The sequence below is a fragment of the Mesocricetus auratus genome, unplaced genomic scaffold (genome assembly GCF_017639785.1).
Source record: "Mesocricetus auratus isolate SY011 unplaced genomic scaffold, BCM_Maur_2.0 Super-Scaffold_100028, whole genome shotgun sequence".
Lineage (NCBI taxonomy): Eukaryota > Metazoa > Chordata > Mammalia > Rodentia > Cricetidae > Mesocricetus > Mesocricetus auratus.
Window position 1 is genome coordinate 4,602,911 of NW_024429209.1, and position 24,950 is coordinate 4,627,860.

The following is a 24,950-nucleotide window of genomic DNA, read 5'->3' on the forward strand; positions in this document are numbered from 1 at the left end:
ATTTCACAGAGTTAGTTCTCTCCTGGGATAGAACTCAGGTCATCATTTCTCTCCTGGGATAGAACTCAGGTCATCAGGCTTGTGCTGAAAACACCTTTACCCACTGAGCCAGCCATCTTGCCGGCCCTGAAGAGGCGGCCCCTTCTTCATGGATAGACTTGACATCTTGGTCAAATCAATCGGTCCTAGACACGTGATTTCCCTTCTGTCTCTCTACTCTGTGTCACTGTTCACATGTCTGTTCTTCTGGCAACACGGCGCTGTTTCAGGTCTTTATAGTAAGTCTTTAAATTTATAGTAAGATTTATAGTAAGCCTTTAAACTGGCAACTTGGAGTTCTCAGTTTTTTCTTTTTCAGGTTGTTTGGCTGCCTGAGGCTTTTTGAAGTTTGATGTAAATTTGAAGATTGGCTGTATTATTTGTGCAGGAGAGCCCGCAGGAATTGTGTGAGGCTTACCTGTAAGCTGCCAAGGTCTATGCTCTTAGCAGTGTAGTCTTCCTGCTACCAGAGATTTCAGGCACAGACTTGGGCTCTGGCAGCTCTAGCAAGCTCGACTCGGCCACCCAACCTCAAGAAGCCCATTGAAGACACGAGTGAAGAACGGAGATGGGATATTTATTCAATGTGGCCACATTGGGAAGAAGAAAAGACAAAGGTCCAATGCCACCCAAGTCTATTTTAGGGATTCTGGGATGAGGTTTAGGTTTAAGTGGAGGGTGAGAGGTATGCATAACTAAGTGGAGGGTGAGAGGTATGCATAACTAAGTGGTCCTGGTCCAGGCGTGTCTCTGCCTGTCAGTGATCCATCACCGTCTCTGTCCCAGTCTGTCCCACAAGAGGGTCGGTCTGGGGGAGTTATCTGAAGTGTGCAGAATCTCTTCCTGGGAGACAAGCTCCTCATTTCTGACTGCACCAGGTCTCAGCCCCAGGCTGTGGGGAAACTTTAATTCTTGGGACCTATAACAGTTACTTTGATGAGGGGTAGGAGCTGCATTTACCTATGGGCATAAGGGTACGTATTTAGAAGGCAGTTGGGAATTATATTATGATGGGGATGTCCTTCTGTATGCTGTTAATATATGTTTCTCTTATTGGTTGATGGATAAAACACTGATCGGCCAGTAGCCAGGCAGAAAATATAGGCGGGGCCACCACACAAGAAAAATTCTAGGGAGGGGAGGCAGGGAGGAAGCTGACTGAGATGCCATGTAGCTACCGGGAAGGTAGGATGTCCAGACATTCTCTGGTAAGATAAGGCTATGTAGAAATACAAAGTATGGGTTAATAGTTAAGAGACAGCTAGTCAGTAAGAAGCCTAAGTCATTGGCCAAACAGTTTATATTTAACATCTCTGTGTGTTTATTTGGGGCTAAATGGCTGTGAGACCAGTTAGAACAGGAAATTCTGTCTACAATATTAGTTTAGTAAAATGGTAGTTGCAGATCCTAGGGTCTATGACCTCTCCAGTTGCAGGCTCTTGGCTTGGTTTACAGCACTAGGCACAAGTTCCCTCCTATAGAGCAGGCCTTAAGTCCAATCAGACAGCTTTGGTGGTCCCCAAGATATACATGCCACTTTTGCATCATTGAGGCTTTCTTGGCGGGCCAGTTGTTGTGGTGGCTCACAGACTTTACAGCTAGATAGAGCTGTTGATGAACATTGTCCCTTGGCAGTTTGCATAGCTCCTTCTGTCACTCTGACAGCTTGACCTCGGGGTGAGGCTGCCAGGTCAGTACCATCTAGATTTCTGAAAGTCCTGTTACCAAAGTGTGCAGTATCTTCAGCAATAGGGTCTTCTGCCAAGTTGAGGCAGGCAACCAAGAGAATTAATTCTGTCTATTCTGTAGGTGATGTCTTAGCATAAAAAAAGACAAAACAAGCAAACAAAAGCCCAAATAGTGCAGCTATAATTCTGCAGACTGTTATCAGACAACAGTTATACAATTTTACAAAAGCACAACTAACAGGAGCAAATATTTAAGGAAAACTAGCCTGCAGATTAACTGCTTGTTTACAGGAGTATTCCCTAAGTGACCAAAGTCTAATACCTCTTAATTGCTAGGAAGCAGTGCTTGGATTGCACAATGCCAGGGCCTGTCTAATTATCCTTGCTTTGAGAGAACAGTCATGATACAATTAGGAACACACAAGGAAAGGCGTGGGAAAGGTAAGCATGCTCACAATTCTTTTTTGGAGCATACCAGCTTGGTAAAGTGTTCTCTTATGCTTTGCATCTTAGAAGGCTGAGACAACAAAAGAGGGACATACATACAGTGAACAAGTAGAAGAGCCAGCTACAGTTAGTGTCACTGCACAGACAAACATCCAAACATTAGACCGCTTAAAAGTGCAAGAGACAGCACTAGTGAAAACAAACAGACCCGCTTTCTATGTGCAGGTATACCCCTAGACACAGTAAAAGGAGACATTTAGTCAAGGCAAGTAGGCATGGACCAGAGTTTAAATAGCAGGCCTGCCCATGTGGTAAGCTTGTAATCTGAACAGTACTGATTTAACAATGGTAGCAACACCAGGAGAATTTTCTTGGCCAGTCTATGTGCTAAAAATTCAGATATAAAACATATCATATCAAAGAGAGAACTTAATGGTCATTTTGTGCAGTCAGATTTACATGCTTTCAGCTCTGTAAGCTTTTGTGTAATATATAGAAAAACGGCTGCCAAAAGAAAATAAGAGATACTTGCCGCTAAGCCTGATGACCTGGGTTTGATTCCTGGAGCCCATGTGGTGAAAGGAGAGACGTGACTCCTGTAAGCTGTCCTCTGATGTCTATATGTGGGCTGTGGCCTGCTCACATGCACAAGATCACATGTGTGCACAACACACACAAAATAAATAAAGCCATAAGCTCATTCCCAGCACTCCATGCACTTCTAACCACAAGTTATAAGAGGTTAAATGCATTAAAATCACTTCAAAATAGTTGTGTATAAAGAAGAAATTCAAAATACTTTAACACAAATAGATACTTAAATGAGCCTTGACTTTGTTGAGACTCAGTTTCTCAAAAACTTGGCAAAATCAGCAGAAAACATAAACAACCCTAACAAAACATAAGATCTTGATAATTTTGCAGTGTACATATATACCAAGTTAGATATTAACATATCCAGTTTCATAACATTATTTATAACAAAATAGATCATCTACTCACAACCAATTAATGCTGAACAGCAACTTTATTATTCCATATTTCAACACTGACAAAATATATGTCTGTTCCATATGGAACAAACCCCAGAAACCTTGTAGAAATTATCTCTAGATATGGGTCAATATAAAAATTCATCTTTCAAATTTACATATTTAACTTTGCCTGGCAAAAACTGGCTCAGAGAACTTTGAGCACTTAAAAAAAGCATACTTTAACACTGGAATCTCCCTCAAATGCAAGACTTTAGCTCTCCTGTTGGTAGGACTTAATAATAAGTCCCTTTTCCATTATATTCAGGGTAAGCTTACCAAGTCTTGAAAGCTACTATTTGTAGGGACTGAATTCTCCTGGAAATTCCATTTTGAAAAGATTTAACATAAAAATATACATATATATTTCCATATATGCATAATAGCCTTAATAAAAACTTACACTGGATTTCTACAGAACTTACATTTATCAATCTCATTTTAAGAATATCTGGTCAACCAGGCGTTGGTGGCACATGTCTTTAATCCCAGCACTCGGGAGGCAGAGGCAGGTGGATCTCTGTGAGTTCAAGGCCAGCCTGGTCTACAGAGCAAGTTCCAGGACAGCCTCCAAAACAATACAGAGAAACCCTGTCTCGAAAAACAACAACAAAAATTTTTTAAAAACCCAAAAACTAAACAAACAAAAAGAATATTTGGTCAAGGGGCTGGAGAAATGGCTCAGAGGTTAAGAGTACCAGGTTCAATTCCCAGCAACCACATGATGGCTCACAACCATCCGTAGTGAGATCTGATGCCCTCTTCTGGCCTGCAGGGATACATGCAGACAGAGAACACTGTATACATAATAAACAAACAAATAAATCTTTAAAAGAAAGAAAGAAAAGACACAAGAATATCTGGTCAAGGCACATCTTGTTTGCCATGTGGTGGTGAGGTCGAGGGAAAGATACCCTCTCCCCCTCACCCTGCCACCTGTGGTGGGCAAGAGAGCTGACCCGCCCACTTACCAGCTGCAGCACTCAGGAAAACCAGCCCTGCACCTCACAGTAGAGCTGGCCCTGACCGGTCAGGTGTGGGAGAGCTGGCCCTGAGGGTGTGAAATCGGGAGAACTGGCCCCGTCCCTTGCTCCTTGCTGCATAGGGTGAACTAGCTGGAGTAACGCAGGAGAGCGCACCCTGGTGGTGAAGACGGGGGAGAGCTGGCGGGCTGACCAACCCTGCAACTACCCAGGCCCAGAACCAAGGTTATGAGTTGGCCCACCCCAACATCCACCCCATCTGTGATCTACTGGAGCACATGAAGGGGCTGGTCCTGCAGACCCAAAGCTTCAGGATCTCCAGGACACAGGGCAGCAACAGGATATCCTAGAGGAGTCCCTGTATCAATGGTGTAGCAGAAACCAGAGGCCTTGAACCAGATCTTCGCAATGCACACTTGCAAGTAAAGCTACAGGGACTAAAGGATGCACTGTGTGACTCACTGTGTCACCCTACAGCTTCCATGATGAGATTTCTCTTTCTTAAAATTTTCTGTTACATTTTATTTTGTGGGGGAGGGTACAAGGGGCAGAGGGTGGATACAAAGAGACAGGGAGATGAATGGGATCAAGACACATGATGTGAAAAGACAAAGAATAATTAAAAAGAAAGTTTTGAAAGCATCTGGCCAGGAAGATGGCTCAGTGAGTAAAAGTACTTGCCCTACAAGCCTGACACCTGAGTTTGACCCTGGCAACCCTCAATGGAAGCAGACAACTTCCAAAAGTTGTCTTCTGACCTCTACCTGGGCACATGTGCACCCCTGCAGCACATATGTACACACATACAATGACAGTAAATTAAATTAATTCTAAGAAAAGAATATTCCCGGAAACCCACACAACAATAAAAGAACTTTTCCAGCTTCAGTTTCAATTAATTAATTAATTCAGAATTAACATTTGAAAAGTATGTAAACCCGAACCATCCTACAAGTTAACACCATAGGGCAGTGGTTCTCAACCTTCCTAATGCTGTGACCCTTTAACACAGTGCCTCATGTTGTGGTGACCCCAACCATAAAATTATTTCCATTGCTACTTCATGACTGCAATGTTGCTGCTGCTATGAATCATAATGAAAATATATGATATGCAAGCCCCCGAGGGGGTCGAGATCCAGGGGTTGAGAACCTCTGCCTCTAGGCATCAGACACATACTATTTTACAGGTAAACTCAAAATGAACCTTTCATTTAGTAACATTTTTGTTAGGTCTGAGATCCAGTCTTGAACTATCCAGTGAGCTGTTGGAGCCACGTGGTTTAGTTATTTGGGCAACGTGTTTGGACCGCTCTGAGAATTTCAGAGGGAGCGACTGTGTGACTTATTACAAAGCTGTGGGGAAGATTCAGGGTTTTGTGACTGGCAGAGGACTATGTGCGTGGCAAAGTGACATCTAGCCCAAGGCTAGGAACTTCCTGTAGCAGCAGGGGATGGTCAGTCTTAATTGTCCCTGGACACAATCTAGAGTCCCGTGAGAAGGGACTCTCAACGAGGGCTGGGCAGTTGGCTCTGGGGCGTGTCTAGAGGGAGGGGGTGTCTTAAGTGGATTAATTAGGGGGAAGACACACCCTGAATGTGGAAGGCACAAGATTTTGGCCTGGGTCTCTGACTGAGTGGTGAGGAGACAGGGAGCTGAGCACTGAAAAATGTATGTACAATCATTCTCTGCCCTCCACTGTGTATGTGACCAGCTGCTCTCCACGAGGGCTGAAACCTGACATCGTGAGCTAAAACGAGCCTTCCCCCCAAGTTGCTTTCGTCAGGACATTACATCACAGAGGTAACAACAACAAAACGGAGGTCTGGTATGCTGCTGGAATGTTCCCATAGGCTAGTCATTTGACGGTTGCTTCCCCGGCTGACGGAACTGTTTTTAGAAGGTTCTGGAAAATTTGGAAGTAGACCTAAATGGAGGAGGAAAGTCACTGGGCTTGCATGCTTGGGGATATATCATCCCCAGCAAGGCTTCTGTTTCCTGGTCCCTGCGATGTCAACCGCTTTGTTTCAACAGGCCTTTCCTGCCTGACAGACTGAACCCTCAGAAACCCTTGCCAAGACAACTCCATCTTCCTTGTAATTTGTTCCACTGGGTGTTTCACACAGCGATGCCCATGTGGCTAGTGCCGGGCTGAGGGCGAGACTCAGCGGGCAGAGTGCTTGCCTGGCACACATCATGTGGTGCATGCCTGCAATCATGGCACCTAGGATGAGGAAGCAGTTGGCTCAGAAGTGTTAGAGGCTACATGAGACCATGCCTAACAACAACAAAAATCAGAATCATTAGTATGTGCACCTCCTGACTTACACCCCTCGGCACAGCGCAACACCTGTCCCCGTGGCCTGCAGTCAGGAGCAGCCGGAGACCGCACTGCAGCAGCTGGGCTCGTGCCTGAGTCCTGGACGGGTCAGCGCCATGTTTGAAAGCTCTTTTGATGTTGTTTCCCTGTAAGTTTCCTTTTTCTTTTTACAGCGTGTTTAGAGTTCTGGAGAGGTTTGAGGACATGTTGTTTCTCCCCTTGGTGCCTGGATGGGCTATTGGTGTGTGGAGAGTGAGGCAGGATGGGGAGGGCAGACAAGAGCTGCAGATGACAAATGCCCACTGCCATCCCAACTTCCTGCCTCCACTCCCTCCCTACAGGCCACTAATAAGATCTCTCTCAAAAGCTAAAGCCGTGGGGGCTCTGCCACAAACCACCAGTTCTCTGAAAGACCCTGGGAGCATCCTTCAACTCAGACCAGGGTGGCACTGCCCACCCCCACCCCCGGGCCACAGTCAGATGGCACAGGCCACCGTCTTGGGCCCACAAAACTACTCTCCCTGCTTTGGATGCCTATCACATGCTTTGAGCTTGATCTGTGCTTCTGATCAAATAGCTGTAAGTTGGGAGTCCCCGTCCCTCCTCAGACTCCATCATTTTGTCAAGACAGATCACAGAGCTTGGGAACACTCACACACAGACGCACTACAAAGGTAAAGAGGAATGGCCTGATGGAAGCTACCCACAGGACAAGACAAGTGAAAGGAACAAAGACCTTGTGCCCTGGCTGGGCTCTCCGCCCTCCTCTCTTCCCCAGTGTCCAGCCTGTAGCATCTCCCGACCCGGCCTTGGGCTTTTTATAGACATCTTATAAGGCGGCCATCACCGTGAGCCGCGGGCCGTTGGCGGTCAGTGTGACTTTAGGCCCCTCAGGCCTCCTCGGGTCCATAGATGGGATGTTGAGGGCTGGTGATCAGCCCTATTCCTTGTTCACACTCTGAAGACCCCCTCACCCCTCTGGAGACTTGCTGGGGTTCAGAAGCTATGGGCCAGGGGCCAGGTTCTGAGTCTACCACAGTACCACACTTCCATCTCATGGATGGGGACAGTGAAGCCTGAGGAGGTCAGTGTTCACCCTCCAGAGCCACCCACACCCCAGGAGTGCTGCTGTCCTCAGAGTTCCTCCTCAGGGTCCTGCTGGCTCACATCTATTGCACTGTTTTTCAGCTGGGTGAGGGTGGGGTTCCAGGCTGGACAGTTTGTCCTGGGCAGGGAGCCAGCTTACAGCCCCTGGGAACAGTGCAGCCCTGTTTCTTTAGGGCAGACTGTGCCTTGACCCTGGCCAGCTGTCCCGTCTACATCTGGGGTGAGTAGTCAGAGGGCACAGACTGTGCGTTGCCCACCCCAGAGTGGAATGGCACTCTGTGGTAGTCTCTGTGCTGTCCCGGATGCTACACTGATCAGACAGATGTGAACCAGAGCCCCCTCCTCTCCATCCCTTTCCTAGCTGTTTGGCCTTAGACAGGTCCCGTCATCAGGCGTCCATTTACCTGCCTGGGAAATGGATGTGTCTTGGAGGATGGCTGTGGCATCATCAGGGCTGAGGTTAACATCAGTGCTCCGACTTTGGGCTCAGTCCTGCCTCTGCACGTCTCGCTCTAAAAGCTTTGTCAAGACTGACACCCACAAAAAGGAAAGGCCCAGTGCTGAGCTCGGGGATTCAGACACCAATTTTCTGACCCAGTAGTTTTACCAACCCATTTGATAGATAGGGAAACTGAGGGTAGCCATCTGCTCAGATCACCAGGTTAGTGAGCCTGGGTTCAAAGCCAGGGTTTTGTGTTTGCCAAGGTGGAAAGGGTTTCCATCTATCCAGAGCACCCACTGGACAGATGAGGGAGTCAGGGCATCAGAGACAAGGAGCCACCTGCTGGGAGTCACCCCAACATCTCAGACTGTGTTCCTTCATCTGTGCCCAGCCTCCCAAGACTCTACTTTCCTTCCTCCAACAGCAGGTTACAAACTTTTGCCTCATGTCCCATGGAGGGACACCACAGCCCCCATCTCTCAGAGCAGTCTCTGGGGGCGTGGCTTTGCTATTCAAAGCTACAGTCACCAGGCAATTTCCCATACATGGCAGCTCCTTGCCTTCTTCCCACCTTGCCAATAAATTAGGTCCCTGTGACCTTCAAGAGAACTGGGGATTCAGAAAACATGGGAAGTTGTATGATTTAAAGTGACAGAGTTTGGAAGTCAGTAGGGAACTTTTCTAGGGCTCTGGAGAGATTTCTTCCTGGGTATTCCAGGTAACAAAAGCAGGGTCTGGTGGGTCTGGTGCCAAAGTCTGAGTCTTGATACTTGTATTGAGTGAGCAGTTACTATTTTCCAGTCATTTGGTGAGAGGTTACTATGTTCCAGTGGCTATCTGAGGAATTCTCACAAGCCAACTTAGGTAACACATGCCTCTGAGGTCTTGCAGTTTTCATTCTATAGGTAAGGAAACCAAGAGACAGAGCTAGGTACTTCTTTTGGTCAAGGACACACAGCTTGTGACTGATGCTTCCTGGTCAGTCAACTCCAGGTTTCATCATTAATTATTCTCTAGCCATGCTCATGTTGTAACAGAAGTCCTGGTGTAAGTGCCACCCAGACAACCAAGCCCAGCCCATCCATGGCCCCCGACACACGGCAATGGCCAGGGACAGCAGAAATACAAAGGACACAAATCCATAATCACTGAGACCCAGCAATCAGCCCCAGCTTTCCTACAGGTGGCCAAGGCATCAGTGTCACAGGCAAGGTCCTACTCTGTCACTTGTTGTATTGAACAAGACATCCCCATGCCACTAGAAGCCTTGGCTTCCTCCTCAGGAAAAGGATGGCAAGTTAATGCCAACTCCACGGTGCTGTTGGATGTGGTCAGAAAGCCTTGCAGAGGGTTTTTTTTCTTTTTCTTTTTCTCATCACAAAGCTGGATGCAATTGAAACACCAGCAGATTCCTCCTCCTCTATCTTAAGTTTTTGCATGTATGTTTATGTGCATTTGGGAGCCATCACCTGTACATGTGGAGGCCAGACATGACAATAGCGGCTTTTCTCTCCACCTCACTTTTTGATAGAGAATGCTCACTGAACCTGGAGCGCAGCGATTTAGCTAGGCTGGCTGAGTGAACCCCAGGGACCTGCTTGTCTCAAGCCCCTTGCTCCAGGGTACAGGCGTGTACCGCCACACCAAGCTTTTACATGGGTGCTGGAATCTGAGCTCAGGTGTCACCCACTGAGCCATCTCTCCAGCCCCTCCTCATTTTTGAATGCAGTCATTTATGTATATTCTGTTTCTGCACCTTTTCTCCCTAGAAACTGCCATGAGCAGGTCAATAGGTGGGGTAGATTTCTTTTTTGCAAACAGGAGAATGTGCAAGATCTTGGGGTCCCCTCCTCCCTAAAGATTCTTGGCTCACCCATCCCTTCTTCCCCTTCCTCATTCCCAGCCGTGGTTGTGGGTCCTGCTATAGTCAGCTTTCCTTCTTGCTCCCCAGGTTTCCTGCTCCTCGCCTGTGATCTCCACTGACTGGATGCTGTTTCTATAGCAACAACAGCTTAAGAGCCTTAGGCCCCCCTCTGAGGTGACAAGCTTGGATGGAGATGGCTGATCAAATTCCTCAAGCATCCTCAGCCTTCTGGATACAAGGCCTAGGAGAGGAATGCAAAGTCTGAGCTGCCTGGGACCTGGCGCCCTGGGAACTTCCCAAGGGACCCATGCTAGGTCTCAAGTGTCCCCTGAAATTCACGCACTGGGAACTTAGATGGAAGTAGCCAGTCCTGAGGGTGCCCCCTGTCCTCCTGTGAGATGAATGTGGGAGCAGTCCTCTTTTAAGGGTGTGTTTGCCCCTTCCCCTGCTTTTGCACGCAAGAAGGTCCTCACCAGAGGCAGCCCTGGACCTTGTGCTCCCCAGACTCTAGAACTGTGAGTCCAATAAACTCTCACTGTTTGCAAGTCACATAGCCTGTGGCAATCTCTGATAGCAGCAGAATGGACCACAATGCTCTAGAAAACACCTGAGCAGGTGGCCCCAGCACAGTCTCCAGCCTTCCCCAGGCCTACAGCCCGGTTTTAGTGTGTGCTGTGGAGAGGATGTCATTCCCTGGGCAGGCTTCCTTACAGCCACCTTCACTGGTGGCTCTGCAGCAGGCAGAAATCCTGCCTGGAGAGATCCTGAATCTCAGAGAAGATTCTTGAAGCTGTTTGGGGCTGATACGTCTCTTGTGGCACCTCATTCTCCCGAGAGTGGTTCAGGCCTCTTTCCTCCCTGACATGGCCTCGGTGGTGGGGGTGGGGCGGGTGTTTCATCCTCCTCCCAGGGCCTGAAAAACTTAGGCAGGGCTGCCAGGAGGCCATCTTGGTTAGTCAAGACTGAGAGCCTTGTGAATGCTTTCAACATGTCAGTGCTCAGAGGTGACACTAGGGGCGCCACACTCACCCTATAAAAAGCTAGGTGCTATAGATCTAACAGTCACTGTATCCACCCTCCCACCAGCTTTCAAAGACCACTCCCCTCCACGGTTGTCCCTGATGACACTGGGGGTTGACACTGAATGTGGGACACTGTGATGAAGCATGGGAACAGGAGGTGTCTGTGGAGAGCAAGGACAAGAGTCCATGCAGTTCCTTGAGTCTGGGATGGGAGCCCAGTCCCAGGGAGAACTCTGCACCAAGCAGTTTCTTCCTCCGCCATGTTCCTGTCCTGGTCCGCCAGGGTCAGCTCCAGGGAGTAGGAGGTGAGGTCTGCCTCCCCTCTCAGATGGGCGTCTCAGAGGCCTGAGGCAGTCCCCTGCTGTCTCCTAGCAGATCTCAGCAGGATGGAGCTTGCAGGACAAAAGCCTTTCATTCCCTCCCCCTGATTACCTCCCTCCCCCTGCTTACCACTCTCCCCCAGTGGCTCCTGTGCTAAGTCACAAAGTCCTTGTCTCAGGGTTTGTTACTCTGGGGCTCAAGACAAGAGGCTCCTCCCACTACGTTGTTACCCTTGTGAAACCCAAGTCGTAGAATGGGTAAGACTTTGCCAAGGTGGCCCCAGTCAGCCTTGCCATATGAGACTCTGCTGTCACAGCCCAATGCCTCCGATTGAGTCTGGATTCTAACTCCCACCAGCACTATCTGTGAGGGTTAGAATCCATCATCTTGGAGTTTTCTGGAGCCAGAAGGTGGGCCTCCTCACTCTGCTCCCTGGCCATGTCTGATAGGGTGCTATGGGCTCAGCAGATCCCCTCTCTTGGTCCTATTCCAGTCCCCAGAGCTGATATGATGGTTCAGATCCAGTTAGAGGGACGCAGGCGGGCTTGTGCAGGGTGAATCCTCCAGGGATGTCTGTGAGTCTGTCCCCTCAGAGGAAAAACTGCCCCCAGTTGGGTGGGAGGTCTTGCTCTGTCTGGAAAGATGATGCCAGGAAAAGAGAGAGGCAAGGAGCCGTTCCAGCGTGGGCTCGGGGGGCTTTGGGGTTCCTCTGCCTTCCTCAGTGTCCACAGTCTGGCTAGCTTCCTGGGGTGGCAGGCCTGTCCACACGTTTCTGCTCTGCTCCCCTTGGAAGACATGGGGAGACCAGTGGGATTTTGACACATGATCTGCAGCCAGAGAGTCCTGTAGGGACCTGTCCCATTTGGAAGCCACTTCTCTAGGCAGACCCTGGCCCTTAGCCGCTGGCCTGTTTCCATCTGTGTGTACCGAGTGGGCAGCAGTGACCTCTGGGCAAGGGCAGTAGGCTAGTGCCTTCACCAGCAAGCCCTGGATCTCCTGGTGTCGCTCCTGGGCCTCTTCCCACAACTCCTGGCCCAGGCCGGCCCAGCTCAGGGAGGCCACCTGGAGCTTCATGGCCAGCAGCTTCTCCGTCTGGAACTCAGATGCCAGGCGCTTCAGGTAACAGTGGAGGCGGAGGTGGAGCTGGTCCCCAGGGCTGCTCCTCGGCATCTTGCCCAGCCTGAGCTGGGTCAGCAGTTCCTGACAGTCCACGTGGAACCGGGACATCTAGGGACGGAAAGAGAAAGGGAGGTGGGGACTCGTGAAGACAGGATGAGACTGTGAGTCAGAGCATTTGCGTCAGCTCGGCTGACTGAACTATTAGGTGCCCAGCCTGGAGGGCAACAATGATCTCCTGTGACTGTCATCACCATTATCCTCTTTCTTTTGGGATCCATACCCCTGCCACCTTCAGATAGCCTCTAGTACCCCCAGGCTCTTCAGGCCCCTTCAAACAGACACACAGGCCAGCAGGACATATGATAAAACAAGAGCTGGAGAAATTACTCGAAAATCCTCTTCAAAACCGAGAACCGGGATGGTGAGAGAGCTCAGTGGATAGTGTGCTTGCAACACAAGCATGAGGACCTGAGTTCAAATCCCCAGCACCCGCGTAAAAGCTGCACAGGGGAGCTTGCAACTGTAATCCCCGTGCTCCTGGTGTGGAACAGGAGGCAGAAACAAGGCAGCCTCTGCAAGCTCCAGGGTCAACTAGCGTGGCATGCTGTGACAAATGACAAGAGACTTTCAAAAAAGGTGGTGTGAGAACTGATACCTGAGGTTGTCCTTTGACCTCTATAGCACGTCTCTCTCTGACTCTCTGTCTCTGTCTCTCTCTGTCTCTCTGTCTCTCTCTGTCTCTCTCTCTCTGTGTGTCTCTCTCTCTGTCTCTCTCTCTCTGTCTCTCTCTCTCTCTCTCTCTCTCTCTCTCTCTCTCACACACACACACACACACACAGAGTGTAGCTAGGCCTGTTAGTATAAACTTGTCTGTCATTCTGGCCGCTCCAAAGTTCACGGCTGGATGATGACTCATTCAAAGTCTTGCTGGGCTACAGAGTGAGTTCATATCTAGCCTGGGCAATTTAAGGAGACCCTGTCTCAGAAAGTCACAAGGCTAGGGGTGTGACTTGGTGGCAGAGTGGCGGAGTGTTTGAGGCCTTAGGTTTAATTCCCAGCCTGGGGTGGGTTGACGGGGTGGGGGAGCTGAGGCACTGAGGGAGGAGTGTTGTTAATACATCCCAGAGTGTCATCTGCCTGCCTGGCTCCACGAGTGTCCCCGGTCACTCCTATGAGCTGGATTAGTAGCCCATTTCACAAAGGGAGAAACTGAGACACAATGAAATCACTTGTCCCAAGTCACACAGTGAGGTGTGTGTGGGGGGTGGAATCCTATCCTGGATCCAACCTGCCTTCTTGTGCCCAAAGAAAAGCTGGCTCAGGCAGGGGTAGGCAGTCATCCCAGCAGGCCCCACAGCCCATACACCGGCTGGGCCTCTGCCCATCCTGTGACTCTGCCTGTCCCACTCCCTGCCACCCCCACTGTACGCTACAGCAGCTGATGCAAAGAATAATCTCTCTCCATTAATTCAGGGCTGGGAGCAAGCATTGGCCAGGGGACAGCAGGGCCGTTTGCTGCGAGGAGGTATCTTTCCGTGGATTAAGGGAGCTTGTCTTTAGATAAATGGCTTCATATTCACAGTAGCACTCAGAACCCACAGCACCATAAATCTCCCTTAGCAGCCAATCGAGTTAGGATTATTTAGGGCAGAGCGTACAGCACTCGGGCGCCCCACCTGGGCAGAGTCCCGTCTGAGTCCCCATCTTCCCAGCCAAGCCTGGCAGTCATGGCCAGTGACCCAGACACCATCTCTAACTCCTCCTCACAGAGAGGAATGGTCAGGGCAGCAGTATCCAGCCCCGATCAAACTGCCCAAGGTGGGCAAGGGACGGTCAGGCCTGCTCCCTTCCATGGTGCTCTTCTACTTAGGAGGAATGTACCTTGCCCCAGGCCCAGCCTGACCTCTTCTCTCTGTCTCCCTTTTTACGTCTCAGGCTAGGACACCAAGCGTGCCCCGACACCTCAGGGAGCTCACAACCCAGAGGGCACACCAGAGAGAAGCAAGTGATGAGCAGAGGATCATTTCAGATCCCGAGGGGCACTGTGAAGCTAGGGCGTGGCAGGTGTAGTGCCCACGGCAGGCCTTGGCTTTTCTGGCCAAGGAGCAGCTTTCCCGGCAGTGGGAAAGCAGGTGCAAAGGCCTCGATGCTAGGAGTTGGGTTAATTCCGGGAAGGCTGCAGGGAGGAAGTGGGCAGCCATCACTGAGCAAAGAGAAGCTTCCAAATGGCCTTGATGCTAGGTGCATTGCTCTGGGGGGGCCCTCAAATTTAATCTTTCCTCTCTTTAAAAATTTTATTTTATTTTCCATGCATGAGGGTTTTGCCTGGGTGCATGCCTGTCTGTACATCACATGAATGCCTAGTGCCCGAGGAAGCCAGAAGCATATATTGGATTCCCTGGAACAGGAGTTATGGCCTGCTGTGAGCCTTTGTGTGGGTGCTAGGAATCAAACCTGGGACCTCTGGAAGAGCAGTGCTCATAACCACTGAGCCATTTCTGCAGCCCAAATCTGCTTCTCCTACCGCCTGGCTGGGAGCACATTCAAGCCAAAGGTCTGAGTTTGAATTACAGTGCTGCCATCTGCCAACTCTGTGACTTTGGGTGAGTCATTGAACCTCAGCACAGGATCGGCATGACAGTGAAGTGATTAGAACACAGCCTGGCACCAGAGAGCCTTGCGGTGATATATTATTTTTGATTTATTAAAGCTTACCTGAGGATTCAGAAAAAAAAGTCATGGACAAGTTATAGAGTAGGTGGTGGCACACACCTTTAATCCCAGGATCCAGGAGATAAAGGCAGATGGATCTCTGTGAGTTCAAGGCCACTCAGGGATACACTAGAGTGAACTGGTCTAAAAGAGAATTAGAGCTCACACCTTTAGTTTAGGGAGGTATATGAGACAGGAACAAGGTCTTAGAATCAGGCATTCATTCCCCAGCCACGTGGAGAACAGGAACGCCCCAGCCCTGTTAGAGGTAACGACTCTCTGGGAGCTCGGCGGCTTTCCTTCCCTGATCTTCAGGTTGAGCCCCAATATCAGGCTCTGGGTCTTTTATTTTTCATGCTACAGACCCTACGCTAGCTTCAGCCATTGTTACGATCAACAGGGGCTGATGTTCAGAGAAGTGAGGACAGCTGCTGAGGTCACACAGCCCACATGGGCACGTGTGGCCCCTGTCCTGAATCCTGGACTCTGTCCTCCTGTGCTCTCGATGGAGAGGAAGGAGCAGGGTGTCCTTTGGCTGCCACTGCTGACCTCTGCCTGCCTTGTCCCTGACCCAAGGAGACAGAGAAGCCCTGTCCTCCGTGTCCCCAGGCATTTGTGAGTGGTCTGGCTCCCTCCACCGCCCTCTGAAGCATCCTATGTCCCCAGCTGTCCCTTCATGCCCAGACATCCAACAGCTGGGGGTGGGGTCAAGCTCCTCCCATGTCTGTCCTTCATGGCAAGTCCACGGGGCAGCCGAGGGCACAGAGCAGTCATATGCCTTCCTGCCTAGGCGGGATCCAGCTCGTCTTGCCTTCTTTCTTGTCCATAGGCCTCCGTTTTTCCATTAGAAAAGTGGGGGCTGGGTTATATGGATTTAGGAGGTGAAGCCTTGAAGTCAAATCCTACTCGATGACTATTTAATCCTGCCTGAGTAGCTTACCCCTTCTGGGTCTCAGTTTTCTACTCTGTAAAATGGGCACAATGCAGGTGGGCCGGATTCACCCAGAAACAGGCAAGTATGAAGTGTTCACACGCAGGGTCCGCACTCAGGCAGGCTTCACCACTTCTGCCTCATCTTCACCCTGCCTACTTGGATAAGGGAGCCTGCTGCCCCTCAGCCTCTCTTTGGAGGAGGGAGGACCCAGGCACATCCCAGGGCAGGCCACACCGGCTCCAAGTGAGCTTCCTGTCCCCCCTGGCCACCGTGGGAATGGATCTCATGTGCCGCCCCAGCGGGAGGGTGTGGGCTTGTTCTGATGGGTCACCAGGCTTGCTCACCTTCCTTCTGAAGCGGTGGAGGTGGAGCAGGGTCTCCAGGTCAGTGCGCTGCCTCTCGGCCGCCATGTAGAAGTGTGTCAGCCTGGCTTGAAAGGCCTGCTGGGTGGAGGCGAAGGCTGCCAGGTCTGGGGACCCCGTGTCACCGGCCCCTTCCTCTGCAGCGCCCAGCTGCGCTGCCTGCTTGCACAGTTCCAGGCCCTGGCGGTACTGGGCCTGAGAAGGAAAAGGGCATCCACTCAGCTCCTGCCCGAGGATCCGCCCAGCAGTCAGGAGCCGCCATGGCCTTCTGAGCCTCAGTTTCCCTATCTACAAAGCTCATCCCATGCTCAAAGGCTAACATGCCCAATAGTCCAGGACTTTGCCTTGGAACTTCACATTCTTCTGGAAGGTTCTGTGATGTTAAAGCCTGGGTCAGAGGCTTTGATCCCCCACAGTCCCCTCTGCTGTGTCCAGGCCATCCTCCACTGCCTGGGAGTTCCCTGAGGGCTGTGACAGGCCAAAGCCTCCTGTGTCTGTCACAAATGTGGCATCCTTGACTGTCACTCCAAGCTGACCCAGCAGGCCAATGTCTGGGCCCTGGAACCTGCCTTTTAAGAAGCCCTCCAGGGTTCTGACATCTTTACTTGGTCTTGGAGTACTTCCTGGAGGAGTCAGATCCTAAGATGATGCCTCCGTGGTCCAGGCTGTCCCCCTCGATGCCCCTGGAAGCTCCCCTGCACTTTCCCACCCCTGCATCTGGGACCTAGCAGACCCCTTTGGCATCTTGGGCCCTGGAACATACCGCAACCTGCAGGAAGAAATCCTCAAACTCGGCGTGGACTTTCTCGACTTTCTCTGCACATAGATCAACAGGGGCAAGTGCCTGTAGACACTGGCTTCCTTCCCGTTCCATCCAGTCATTGACCTGTGCAGAAGATTGTGGTTCAGTTGTGATGGGTGACCAAGGAGCCATCCCAGGCCAACTGTCTACTTCCTGTGTGTGTCTACACGCATGGGCTTGTGCATACATGCGTATGTAAGTATGTATGCATGTATGTATGTATGTATGTGTGCAGGTGGGTGTATGTGAGCGCATTTGGGTGTGAAGGCCAGAGATCAACTTGGGTATTGCTCTGTAGGAGCTGCACACCTTATTTATTTATTTTATTGCTCTTCACAGCAATAAAAACCCTAAGACAGAGCCTGTGGTGGTTAGTGCTAATCCTGAACATCACAGAATGCAAGATCCCCTGGGGTTTGTCTTGGTTTTATTAATCGCAGTGGGAGACCTGCCCACTGTGGGTGTCGCCATTCCCTGGCTGGGATCCTGGACTGTATATTCCTGTTTGTGGGTGAGTCACGATCCTTCCACCTGGACCCCCACCGTGATGGACTGCACTCTTGAACTGAAAACCAGAATAAACTTCCTCCGGTTGCTTTTGTAAGAATATTTTTTATCACATCAACAGGCAAAGAAAATAAGGCATTCTTACTCTGGGGATACCAACAAAGATACTTTGTCCTCAAAAAGCTCAAGGCTAGAAATGAGGGCACAGAGGCTTGAACAGTCAGGTAACCTGAGGGTCAACCTGCTCAGCAGGGATGACCCAGCCCAGGGCAGACAGGGATGGGTTGACTTTAAGTGCTAAAGCCAGGTGAGGGGGTTTCCCCAGCTCCAGTCTCAGACTCCAGATGTGCAACCACAGTGGGCGGCATCTGCCTGCCACGGTTTCCCCATGTGTGGTGGGGAATCCCACAAGTTCCTATGTCACTGGTAAGAGACCACGCTGGAAGACAAGAATATTCACAAATACTCTAGTCCAAGAGCTGCCAGCCTGTGTGTAAGTCCAGAACAAAGTGACCCTTGTAAAGCACCATGTCCCCCAGTAGCCTCCCCTTCACCTGGTGGATGGCAGCTTCCAGGCGGCCCAGGCGGACACGGAGCTCCAGCCTTCCGAGGAGGTGATTGGACGCAGTGACCAGGACATGAAGCTGGTCGTCCACAAGGTTGTACAGGGCTGTGGCTTCTGTCAGACGGCTCCTGCAGAGGAGTAGGGGGAGGGGAGGATGAAAAGACACCCCCCCCCGCAGTGCTCTCACCAGACATGGGCCTGCCCTCCAGCTGGGCTGCCAGCCACTGACCTGCTGTGTGACCTGAAGCAGATCCCTAGCCCACTCTGGGCCTCAGCCACGAACCCATGGATGTGGCAGGAACTTGGCAGAGTATGAAGCCAGCTGTGTGGATCTGAGTCAGAACCCCAGTCCTGCTACTGCCAGTGTGGGTCCTCGTGCAACATCACCACTTTGGGGCCTCTGTTTCCCTGTCTGTAAAGTGGGAATAGTAACAGAACCCACTTCCCAGAGTGGCTGTTAGCAGCTAAGTGGTCGATACAGGGGCTTCCAGAAGCGTAGCACCCACATTCCATCCCAGGCTTCTGCACGAGGCCCCGACAGCGGAACTTTCTAGTGCTGCTTAGGGTGTTCTGAGACGCCAGGGGACCTTCCCTTCTTCATAGGAAACACTCAGAGGAGTGCTGGGCAGCAGGGGCTGGCTGGCGCTCACCCTACCTGGCAACTGTAACCCATGATGGCCTTTTGTCTCTGACAGAGTCTCGGTGTCCCAAGCTGGCTTCAAACTCCTATGTGACCAAGGATAACCTTGAACCTGGGGTCCAACTGCCTGCCAGGCATTTCTAAAGTGGCCAAAGCCTGGGATCTAAAGCAGGTTTGTGAAGGAATTTCTCTCATGGACGTGCTCAGTGAAGGGAGAAACTGGAGTCTCCCCACAACTGCCCTGGGGAACCTGTTTTCACACAAATATGATGAAAGGAAAGGCTGCCTTTCCGAGGGACACCTGTCCCGGGTCCTACATCAGAGGAAAGTCCAAGACTCCTGAAGAAGGCGCGAGTCCCGAGGGCTGCAGAGACCTGACAGGCACTAAATAGGGAAGGACTGTGGTGAGTGTAGGCCCACAGCGCCCCCTGGTGGAGCACCAGTTCAAGGTCTAGAGGGATCTCAGGCAGACAGGCAGTAGGCAAAGCAGGTGAGGCAGGAGCATGTTGGGTTAACAAGAGGGGCAGGAGGTGGCTCACTCGAGACACCAGGGCCCTCCATTGTTCAGCTCCACCTGCAATGACCCGCCCCCAGCATCTAGGGGTGCACCTCAGGGTGATGTGTTCTGCCAGTTTCTACCTACTTCCTGGCCCCACCACATTCCAGATGTGTGATCCCAGGATACTCAGCGACCCTTCCTCTATTGTAACAAAAGTGGGAGTTAAATGAGTTAATATTTACAATTCATTAGGACAATGTACACACAGATGACATGTTGGTTCAGTGCACAAATTGTTCTTAAGTGTGTGTATAAACTTTGCATTTGGCTCTTGAGTAGGCATGCCCATGTCTTACTAAAGCAAATATTTCTAATTACTGACCAACGCAATGACATGCTCAGTATCTCTTGTTTGGGCTCAGAAGCATATCGGATTTTGGAGTTTTCCCAAATATATACATATACATGGGCAATGGAACATTTGCATTTCAGATACATCTTTACACACAGCCTGAAAGTAATTCTGTACAATCATTTCAGTAATTCTGAATATGAAGCACAGTTTCTCTGGTTGTAATTTCCTCACTTGTGCCAGACTCCCTGAGACTTTAGAACAGGCAGGACATCTGATTTTCAGACTGTGGAGGTCCCAATTCACTCAGTCAAGGAAGCTGTCATCCTGGTAGGTCTGTCACCCACCTGTGGCTCCTGGCTTCCCCCAGGCTGAGCATGGCAAAGACAGACCTGTAGAGTTAGCATCCCAGCTGCCCAGCCTTGGGTTCCTATGGGCCTTACTGCCATTTCCCTGTGCTCAGTTTCAACTTCTTCTTGCTAAGTAAGAGTGGCGTGGGCAGCACCAGGCTCTTGCCAGGAACAAATGAGACAGGTCTTGAAGGGCTTGGACCAGAGTCTGGGTTGGAAATGGGCGTGGAGGGAGGAAACAAAAGGTGGGGTGAGGGGCTGGCGAGGTGAGGGGATGGCGGGGTGAGGGGCTGGCAGGGCCAGGGGATGGCGGGGTTATCCCCAAGGCTCAGAGAGTGAGGAGCCTGTGACCCAGCTGTGCCTACCCTATACATTCCCTTCTCAGGGTGACCCCACTTCTGAGCTGACAGAAAATGAAGGAGGGGAGATTGAGTGTCTATACCTGACATCAGGGTTGGTGTTCAACCTGCTGGCCTCCTGCTGTAACCTGGCCAGAGTAGCGCCACCTTCCCTCTGGAGAGCCAGCAGGCCCGGATCCCTCAGCACAGCCTCCATCAGATCCTTGGACTTGCTCAGGCACCTGGTGGCCTCCTGCCAACATAGGGGGTTGTCCTGAGGCCCAATCTCCACTCCTCTGTAGCCTTCCAGGGCCCTGACTCTCCCAGTTGGATATTCAAACATCTCCAGGATGTAGCCCTTTAATCTCTAGCACATCTCCTGAAGCTATGACCCTCTTATCACCATGGTAACCTCAGGGGCTTCATCCTCTCTTGGGAATACCCATCCTAGACTCTTGGTTGAGCTCTCTGATGCCCTCCAGCTTCCCCTGCAGCAATAAAAGGACATCAAAGGGCATACCCCATGATCCCCTGCTTCAAATTCCCCAGGGCTTCACTGCCCAGCTCCTTCCTTTTTATTCTGCTCCACAGATATCCAGTTACACCCTGCCTCTGGGCCTTTGCACATGTGGCCCTCTGCCTGGAGCTCATTTCCGCTCAAAGACATATTCTTTCTTTCAGGCCTCAACTAAACACCATCTCTTCAAAGACCACTCACCTTCCCCACTCTTACCCCTTTTATGGCGTTTGACACAATTTGCAACTACCCTCCTTCTTTTTATTTCCAGTTGAGGGTCTCCTGTATCCCAGGCAAGAGTTCTACTACTGATCTTCATCCCCAGTCCCTCACAACTACCCTTAAATAGCCACTCTGTCTCTGCGCCACGAGCCTCACCAGAGCGGAGGCAAGCTGGCTTGTCAGGCTGGGTCCCCAGTGCAGAGCACATGGTGGACGCCCTAGAACTATTATCTGAGTGACAAAGTGAAAAACAGTGGCCACCCTGGGTGCCTCCTTCCCAGTGCCCTTGGTATTTAGAGGCTGAGGTATGCTGGAGGCTTCCCTACACAGTGGTCCAAGCTTACCTGCATCCCGCCAGGGGGGTCACCCTTCTCAAACTCTTGAATGGAGGCCTGCAGCAGGGATGAGGCCTGGCGAAGGTCGGTGAGGAATGGGCCCAGCTTCTGCAAGGACAGGCACCAGAGCGCAGGACTCAGCCTGGGTGACCAAGAGGAGAGATGTCTTTCCCCAGGAGGACATGGGAAGGCACCAAGCAGGGCTTCTAGAACTTACACTCCACCAGAACCGCCAGGCAAGCTGGAGAAAGTGGAGCTCTAGACAGCTCCCCCGGCCCTCTTTACTGCCACCTCTAGCCCACCCCAACCCACAGCTGAGCCAGTGCTCTGGGGCAGTCTGAGAACACCTACCAAGTCTGCAAGCCACAGTGCTGCTGCTGCAAGGTCAGGGGACCCTTTAATGTGGGGACAAGAGCCAGAGGAGAGAGAGGGGCCTGAGCTGTTCGAAGACCCTGGGGGTCCTCATAGAAGGGGCAGGATGGGGGTGAGAGGTGGGGTGGAGAAACACCCTTGGCCCAGCTCAGCCATCCACTAGCTGTGAGACCACAGGTAAGTTGCTTAGTGTCTCTGGGCTTCACTTTCCTTCTGAGTGGTGGAAATCACAATAGAACGTATTTCACAGTGGGGTGAGGGTTTGCTGGATTAATTTATGTACAGGATTTAGGATACAGCCTAGACCATGCCAGACTCAAGATCACTATTAGTTTTATACTCTGGATCTCCCAGTAAAATTTCACTTGAAGGGACAGCTTGAAAGTTGAAGTTCAAAGGTTACTGGGTTAATGGGAGGCATCTGGAGAGGGAACCTGGAGCAGGACATGCCACTGCCATGGGAGTGTCCTGTCGAACCATGCACACATCTTGGGGATTAGAAACTGGCTGAAAATGACTCAGTTACCTGATGCCAGGTAGACACTGCCTTGAAAGCTGTTTATTTTCAGACAAGCACGTCTGTAGGTAGTCCAATGGCATGCAATGCCTCCCTTCCCTACCCTGCTGATTATTTTTTGGGGGGTTCCAAGACAGGGCTTCTCTGTGTAGCTCTGGCTGTCCTGGAACCTGCTTTGCAGACCAGGCTGACCTAGAACTCATAGAGATCCATCTACCTCTGCCTCCCCAACAGTTGTCATTAAAAGCACGAGCCACCACTGCCTGGCTCTTTTGTTTGTTTATTTGGTGCTTACTTTTTGTTGGGAGAGAGGTGTGCGTGCCACAGTGCGTGTGGGAGCCAAAGGGTGTTCATGGAGTTCATTCTCTCCTCCCACTTTTACGTGGGTCCCACGTGGGTCCCACGGATGGAACGCAGGTCATCGGGTTTGCATGACAGACGCTTTTACTCACTGAGTCATCTCGCTGGCACTTTCTCTGGGTCTATTTGTTTGTTTTAGTTTCTTACAATAGGGTCTCATGTAGCCCAGGATGGCCCTGAGCTGGCTATGTAGCCAAGGATGACCTTAAACTCTGGATCCTTATGTCTCAGGTACTGGGACTGCAAGCCTAAATACTTTCATCCCAGTGTTGGTTGACTCCACAGCTACACTGCACTCAACACCAGACACCAGCAGGACTTGGGGCGCAGGCTTGTTACCCCAGAACTTGGGATGCAGGAGGCAGGAGGCTCTTGAGTTTAAGGCCAACTGGACTCCAAAGAATATATAGCTCTCTGGTCTGAGCTATGCTTCTAACCCTGTCTCAGAAAAACAAGTGCCAAGCCTGTAAGCTTGGGTACATCACCTGCCCAGCTCATGCAGGGCCCTGGGTTCCATATCCGAGTCACTGACAAGAAAAAGGAAAAGCGAACAAAACACTCCCACAAGGTCTCCTACATGAACAGCAGATGAACAGCAGATAACCACTATCACACAGCAGATAACCACTATCACTGTCAGTAGAGACAGGGTTTCTCCATGGGGGGGGGTAAACACTCCCACAAGGTCTCCTACATGAACAGCAGACAACCACTATCACACTGTCAGTAGAGACAGGCTTTCTCCATCCTACATGAACAGCAGACAACCATTATCACACTGTCAGTAGAGACAGAGTTTCTCCATGGAGGGGGGGTAAACACTCACACAAGGTCTCCTCCATGAACAGCAGACAACCACTATCACACTGTCAGTAGAGACAGGGTTTCTCCATGGGGGGGGTAAACACTCCCACAAGGTCTCCTCCATGAACAGCAGATAACCACTATCACACTGTCAGTAGAGACAGGCTTTCTCCATCCTACATGAACAGCAGACAACCATTATCACACTGTCAGTAGAGACAGGGTTTCTCCATGGAGGGGGAAGGGGGTAAACACTCACACAAGGTCTCCTCCATGAACAGCAGACAACCATTATCACACTGTCAGTAGAGACAGGGTTTCTCCATGGAGGGGGGGTAAACACTCACACAAGGTCTCCTCCATGAACAGCAGACAACCACTATCACACTGTCAGTAGAGACAGGGTTTCTCCATGGAGGGGGGGTAAACACTCCCACAAGGTCTCCTCCATGAACAGCAGACAACCACTATCACACTGTCAGTAGAGACAGGGTTTCTCCATGGAGGGGGGGTAAACACTCACACAAGGTCTCCTCCATGAACAGCAGACAACCACTATCACACTGTCAGTAGAGACAGGGTTTCTCCATGGAGGGGGGGGGTAAACACTCCCACAAGGTCTCCTACATGAACAGCAGACAACCACTATCACACTGACGGTAGAGACAGGCTTTCTCCATCCTACATGAACAGCAGACAACCATTATCACACTGTCAGTAGAGACAGGGTTTCTCCATGGAGGGGTGACCTTGACCCCCACCCTGGCTGGAAGCTGTCACACCTTGTAGGGAGAGTCAGTGGGCTGCCGGTCACACTGCAGTGCAAAAAGGAACCTTCAGGCCCTAGCTGAGAGATCCAGACTGGGCAGCTGGGTGGAGGAGCCCTGGGTATGTGTTCAGCACCTTCAAAATAGACTATTCCATGTGCTGCCCACCCCTCCCTCGTGGTTAAACCAGGCACAGAATACCTGCTTGTGGGGCTGGGGGAGGATGGGACGGAGCCAGGGTAGTTTCCTTCCCTGCCCTATAGGAGGCGATGCATGCTAACCTACCATATGTGACATGCCCATGGCTCCTCGGAGCAGACACAGTCAATTTACTTTCAGTTGGCAACAGCAAAGCTCTCTAAGTGTGCCAGGTAGCCTCTGCTAACATTAGTGCCATCCTCATAAGAATCCCACAACAAAGCAAGTTGAGTGCCCTCTCCATCCCCCATTTTGCTGATGAGGAAAGCAAGGCTCAGAGACTTACCCAAAGTCAGAGCAGAGCTGGACTGGAACCCAGAAAGCTGGCCCCAGAGCTCAAGGCCTTACTGGGACTACTCTGTACCTTCACTGTATATGTTTGCTGAATGACTGTCTGTTCTTGAACGCTGTTTT

General features: G+C 50.9%; 1 protein-coding gene across 3 annotated transcripts in view; it reads right to left on the minus strand.

Moving 5' to 3' along the window:
• Nucleotides 1-8,799: 8,799 nt before the first annotated feature.
• Nucleotides 8,800-24,950, minus strand: part of Kiaa1755 (KIAA1755 ortholog) — a 38,251-nt gene continuing 22,100 nt past the window's right edge. For all 3 annotated transcript variants that reach the window (XM_013122495.3, XM_040732840.1, XM_040732839.1), the window contains 6 exons: nt 21,528-21,626; nt 20,549-20,697; nt 18,255-18,393; nt 17,155-17,277; nt 16,374-16,586; nt 8,800-12,491 (listed from right to left, as the gene is read on the minus strand). In XM_013122495.3, coding sequence (XP_012977949.1) covers nt 11,790-12,491; nt 16,374-16,586; nt 17,155-17,277; nt 18,255-18,393; nt 20,549-20,697; nt 21,528-21,626 — 1,425 coding nt within the window. In that variant the 3' untranslated portion in view covers nt 8,800-11,789. The remainder of the gene's footprint in view (nt 12,492-16,373; nt 16,587-17,154; nt 17,278-18,254; nt 18,394-20,548; nt 20,698-21,527; nt 21,627-24,950) is intronic.